At 50.2% G+C, this 6,064-nt stretch overlaps 1 protein-coding gene across 5 annotated transcripts in view; it reads left to right on the top strand.

The window, feature by feature from the left end:
- MVB12B (multivesicular body subunit 12B) overlaps positions 1 to 6,064 on the top strand; it is a 176,853-nt gene that overhangs the window by 69,105 nt on the left and 101,684 nt on the right. For all 5 annotated transcript variants that reach the window (XM_027104855.1, XM_027104850.1, XM_027104851.1 and 2 more), the window contains one exon: positions 2,073 to 2,195. In XM_027104855.1, coding sequence (XP_026960656.1) covers positions 2,073 to 2,195 — 123 coding nt within the window. The remainder of the gene's footprint in view (positions 1 to 2,072; positions 2,196 to 6,064) is intronic.

Here is a 6,064-nt window from a genome sequence, read left to right as displayed (position 1 = left end):
GAGAGAGAGAGAGAGAGAGAGCTGCGGTGAGAGAGAGAGAGAGAGAGCTGCGGTGATAGAGAGAGAGAGAGAGAGAGCTGCGGTGTTTGCTTGAAGAACGTGGGGAGCAGGTGTCACAGAAATAGAGGTTATTTTCATCTTGGTGCACGATAGCTTGTGTGGACTCTTCAGCTATGGAATCTGGTTCTCTGTCTCAAGATCTTGTGGTCCTTAAGAAGGACTCAGGCTTCCCTGGTGGCGCAGTGGTTAAGAATCTGCCTGCCGATGCGGGGGACACGGGTTCAAGCCCTGGTCCAGGAAGATCCCACATGCCGCAGAGCAACTAAGCCTGTGCGCCACAACTACTGAACCTGCGCTCTAGAGCCTCCGAGCCACAACGGCTGAAGCCTGCGTGCCTAGAGCCCGTGCTCTGCAACAAGAGAAGCCACTGCAGTGAGAAGCCCGCGCACAGCAACGAAGAGTAGCCCCTGCTCGCCGCAACTAGAGAAAGCCTGCGCGCAGCAACAAAGACCCAACGCAGCCATAAATTAATAATTAGTTTTTTTAAAAAAGGACTCTGTTATCATACCCTTTCTACACACTCAAAAATCCTGTTTTGCAACATGGTTTAAAGTCATTATGGAAACAGGATTATGGAAGTAGAAAATAGGTAAGAAAATAACCATACTTCAGGTATCTTAGAAACAGCCATTTACATCCAAATAGTAGAAACCAACGGTTTAGTAATTACTACATGTATTATGTATATTCAGTTGCTGTGTGTATTCAGTTCTTTAAAATTACACACTATGCTACTTTAAAAGATTCGATTTTTAACCAATTTAAACAATTCTAAAGAATAGATTCTTACCATATATGTCTTGGTAATCAAAACTAGAATCCCTTTTTTTATATCATTTTGAAAAGATTGCTAAATAAAGCATATTTTTGTTTCATCTTGGGGCAAAAATTCTTTTTCAGAGGAAGACAATTCCAGTGTTATTTTTAAGGAAAGAGAATTCAGTGTTCAGAGCTCTGTCGCTTTTTCTTAAGAATGGGCACAGTTCCACAGGTTACTTTGCAAAGGTCTGGGGTTGTCAGACTGGGAACAGCTCCTCCCAGGCCTGACTGTGGCCTGATACCGAGAGGTGGGAAAATCAGTGCAGCTGAGTGGAATCAACCATCTGATACGACGCGGCTGTGGTTCAGGGTAGCTCCGCGTGTACTCAGGGGCCACCAGAAGAATGCTCTGAACAAACCTGTTCTCGGTTTTTGGAGGGATGATCTTCCTCTACATCCCAACGTGCAGTTCTGTGCGGCAGCTGAGCAGTTGGACGTTGATGTGTCTAAAATAATCCTGTTACAGTCCCTGCGAGTATGCCTGTCTCATAAACACTTGTGACCGTGGGGCATGGGGCCGGGCTGCGGGGGGTGTGTGCAGATCAAGTAACAGGAACCCTGACGTGGCATCCGTCGGGCCCTGTTGTCACCACCCTTAGTTGTGGTGGTTCATGGGACACATGCCTCGGGCTCTGTGAAGATGTCTCCCAGACTGAGCCTGAGAATGAGGCTGACACCAGGTGACACCAGGCAGTGAGGAGCTTCACCCTGGAGGTGGGGGGCAGGGGGAGGGGGGCGGCACGGCATGGAGCTGGGTGGGGCTAGTTCTCCCCATAGCTGAACACCAGGCACACGGGTCAGCCCAGTGCCCTGTCTGTCTCGCCCCAACCACACAAAGAACTTGAAGCAGACGATCGCACAAATACCCACAATGAAATGGCGGAATACGAAGAATTTTGCAGACTGAGAACCAAGGAAAATGTTGATAGCATATAGTAGGAAGGCAGGCGCAGGGGTGGGGGAAGAAGATGGCCACGTCAGCCGGGCCTGCTGAGTTGGGACAGTTGCCATCACGTTAGGCTTTGAACTGTGATGCCCAGAGCACAAAGGGAGGTGATGTAACCCACCTTCATGGGCAAGAATCGATTCCCTGGCGTCTGAGGCGGTGATTCTCTTAAATGAGTTGGTTTGCTTTGTAGCTCAGGTAATTTTATGTTAAACGGTGCCATGAAGACTTCTCTTTTCTCCTAAAGGGAGTTGAACAGCATGGGGATCTGGTATCGAATGGGCAGAGTACCAAGAAATCATGACTCATCTCAACCCACGACGCCTTCCCAGTCATCAGCTGCTTCCACCCCAGCCCCCAACCTTCCCAGGTGAGGCCCTGTCAGTGGCATCTTGTTCTGTTATGCATGTCGCAGAGTCATGTGGTCTTGGGTCCCACTGCGTAACGTCTTAGAACCCCTCCACTTGGTATCTGCGGAAACATTGCAGAAGCGATATACCTTTAGAGGAGATTTCACAAAGCCAGTTAGAAATCTTTGCGTTACATGAACGTAAAAGCCATTCTGTCTTGCACCTATTCTGCAGGCTTCTGAAATAGCAGAATATGCAATTTAAAATGGGCTTGTTATTCTAAAGAGCTCATGGTCGCACACAGACACATGACCTGTAGCCACGCTGCTGGGAGCGCTGGCCGTAAAAGGTGGAATTTCTTCTCTGCCTTGGCCAGCAACTCTTTCAACTCCAGGAGGGTTGGTAGGTAATTTTGTTCATTTCCATATTGTTCCTGTTCCCAAAGAGCTACAAACTAAGAGATAGGTACTTTGTGTAGGAGAGAATAGTGAGAAGTTTTTCAGGGGCTGTTAGTGTTAAATAGTTGTTTCCACAAAGAAACTTGGGTGAGCAGACTGGTCTCTGCACCTGATTTCCGTTGGAGCAGAGGCAGTAGTGGTCTCAACACCTTCTGTCCCATCAAAAACCTCTGCATCATTAGCAGTAAATTATTTGAGGACAGGGAACAAACAGCAATGATAGACTAAGCTTGAGAAAGGAATTACAAAAGTAAATAAAACCAGTACGAAGTTGTGAGGTAGTGCCATTTGGAGCTGGACGTGACATAAATGAGGACGGATCTCAGAGCTTCCGCGTGGGCAGTTCGAGGTGCGCAAAATCGGCCAGGAACAGGACAAAACCATTACTGGGTGCCTCCCCCTCCCCATGCCCCACGGTCCACACCCTGCCCCCGGGAGTCAGGGGAGAGGGTGCTACAGGCGGTCTCCTGTGCCCTGTTCCTCTGCTGGGCTTCCCGCTGCCTCGGACGAACGCACAGTCGTGAGCCTGCAGCTCGGGGCCTGTCCTTCGGGGTGTCCTCCAGAAGGCAGTCTGGCCTTTTTCACTCGCGACAGTTTCACAAACCAAGAGCGGTACTTAATCGTATCTACCCCGCCATGGGCTGAAACTTGAGGAGTATTGACAGTTTTCAGTTTCACTTTGGTGTGAAGAGATATGACTAGCTGATGAGCTTCCCAGAGTTGCGCGTCTTTGGTTTAGGAGTATAAGGCTCGCACAGCTCAGTAGCACTTTGGAGTTCCTTTCTCACTGCCCAGGGCACCGTCGAGGCTGTGGTTCCCGTCACTTGTGCTCAGGGTCAGCTCAGGCCTGTCGCCTTGGAGAGGTTCCAGCTGCTTCCTGTTGACATTATATGGTCTGGAAGGGCCTAGAAATAGGCACCACCTCAGGGCAGGTTTTAACTTGCTGTGAGATAAAGGAAGAGCTCTGATTCTCCACTTAAGGCAGGAAGAGCGATCTCCCCAGAAGCTAGCCGGTCAGCGTGGGCGCACGGGCTCTAGGAACTGAAGCCAGGGGACCCGAGAACACAGGCCACAGAGAGTCACACAGAACTGGAGATAGTGCGTGGGAACAAGCCTTGTGAGGCTTATGTATTTTATAACCTCTTGTTGTACAGTTTATGGTTTACAATGGCTTCAAGGAAATTGGATCAGTTTTGTTTTACTTGCCAAATAAAGCAAATGTCAAAATAGTCAATATAAAATGTATTCTAATTTGACTGAGTTAAGTCAGCCAGTATGCAGTAGGATAATTGAATGTTACGTTAATGTTTCTCAGTAAAAACCACTTGTCTGTCCCAAGCTCTCCTCTCTCACTATGCAGTAACTTACAGATGGCCTGTACACCTACATGAGCCCCCTAATTCATCAGGGTTTTTTTATGTTCTTCAGTTTTCGTATTGTTCTCCTATTGTGCATCTTTGATAAGAAATGAAATGCTGGGCTTCCCTGGTGGCGCAGTGGTTGAGAGTCCGCCTGCCGATGCAGGAGACACGGGTTCGTGCCCCGGTCCGGGAGGATCCCACATGCCGCGGAGCGGCTGGGCCCGTGAGCCATGACCGCTGAGCCCGTGCGTCCGGAGCCTGTGCTCCGCAACAGGAGAGGCCACAGCAGTAAGAGGCCCGCGTACCGCAAAAAAAAAAAAAAAAAAGAAATGCTGATTTTTCAAATTTTCCACTGAAGATATATGAGATGAGGAGTATGTTATTCCGTGAGGCTTCAGATCCCTGCAATCTGTCCAGCAGAGGAACCTAACAGCTTTCTCTCTGGTGGTGAGCTGTGGAGGAGGCTTTTGTCTCCGCTGGGGGTCTGCAGTGGGCCTGTAGGATGGAGGCCTTCAGGTCTGGATCCCAGGATTAGTCTTCTCTCTCTTGTCCCCACGCCTCAAACTTTGAACCAATAGCCTCTTTTCCCCTTCCTGTTTGGTGCTTCTGTGCCTTTGCTCATGTGGACACCTGTGCATCAGGTGTGTCTCCCATCCCCCACCTCAGATGTCAGCGCAAATGCCGCCTCTCCCAGGAGGCCTTCCCTGAGTGCCCTGTGCCTGTGCCAGGCTCTCCCCTCAGAGCGCTTCTCAGCCGTTATACCTTCACTCATGTTGTAAACTCCTTAAAGGCAGGGACTGTGTCTAGTGCCTTTTATTTCCCAGAGCTCAGCCCAGGTGCAGGCATATATTCAGTTTTGCAACAAATGCTTCTCCAACAGCCTCAGACCCTGGGCTGCAGCCTCTCCACTCCCACCCGCAGACAGCTCCTGAGTCCCTGAAGACTCCTCAGGTTTTTCTGATTATGAGAGGAATACAAGCTTGTAGAAAACTGACAGAGTATAGAAAATAATGAAAAAAACGAATTCCATCTCCAGTAAGCAAAGGCTCATAACCTTTGGCTATATTTTCTTCAAGTCATTTTTCTGTGTACTTTTTACATAGGTGATATCATATCATAAAATAGCAAGTTTGTTTTTGCTGCTTCTTTCTCCTGTACTATTAAACCACAAGCATAAGAAATACCTCAGCTGTGGTCTTTGTGTGGACACAGGGATCAAGTTGCAAAGCCCAGGCTGGAGGGAGAGTGTGGTGATGCAGCGCCCTCTACTGACCAGATTTGGAGGAGCCTGGAGGACAGGCAGGCCGGTTCCCCCGCGGGCAGTGGGCCATTTTCCCAGCCAATCCCCGGGGGAAGGAAGGGAGTCAGGGAGGGCCAGTAGCCGACCTTGTTGCCTTCTTGAGCCGGAGCTTCTGTCTGAAAAGCTAAAAACGTGTTTGCTGCCTACATTTCTTTCGTTGTCACTCGTATATCAAAGAACTTCCTGTCACTTTTTGGAGAGCTGTCGTCCCCAGCTTATGTCAGACAAAAGGGGCAGCTGGTGGACTTTCTGTTGATGGGTCATCACCTGAGGCCCTCGTGGTCCTGGCAGAGCCGCCTTCCCTTTCCAGAGGCCGGTACTGCCCTTCAGAACGAGCACCTCCTGCCTGTTTCCTCCCTGTTACTGCAGAGAATGCTAGTCGTGGGGCCAGGTGTGGCGTTGTCCTTTCAGGATGGGCAGTCCCCTTGGCTGTATCTGGTGAATGGGGCACAGTGGTCGAAGGTCACGGCCAAAGGCAGGATAAGACGTGTTGGCAGAGCTCCTCTTCCTCACCCAGTGAGTCTTCATCACACACACACACGTCTCTGCGCTCATTTCTTGACAGTTTTCCCACGTGAAGAAGGGCATATGCCACTTCTTCCGGGGGCCTGGAGCCTTCATCTTCTCCCTGGGCCCCAGCGCTGCCCCGTCCTCTGCCGTCTGCTTCACACACACTGATCAGCAGGGTGGGCCTGGCCTTGGGCGTCGGGCGTGATCCCACGTCCCCACCTCTCTCCCGGGCTGGCCTCAGCTTTGCAAGTCGGCCTGGT

This window comes from Aethalodelphis obliquidens, unplaced genomic scaffold (assembly GCF_003676395.1).
Source record: "Aethalodelphis obliquidens isolate GAN/ISIS:26980383/991018 unplaced genomic scaffold, ASM367639v1 scaffold7, whole genome shotgun sequence".
Classification (NCBI taxonomy): Eukaryota; Metazoa; Chordata; class Mammalia; order Artiodactyla; family Delphinidae; genus Aethalodelphis; species Aethalodelphis obliquidens.
This window is presented reverse-complemented; position numbering and strand designations above follow the sequence as displayed.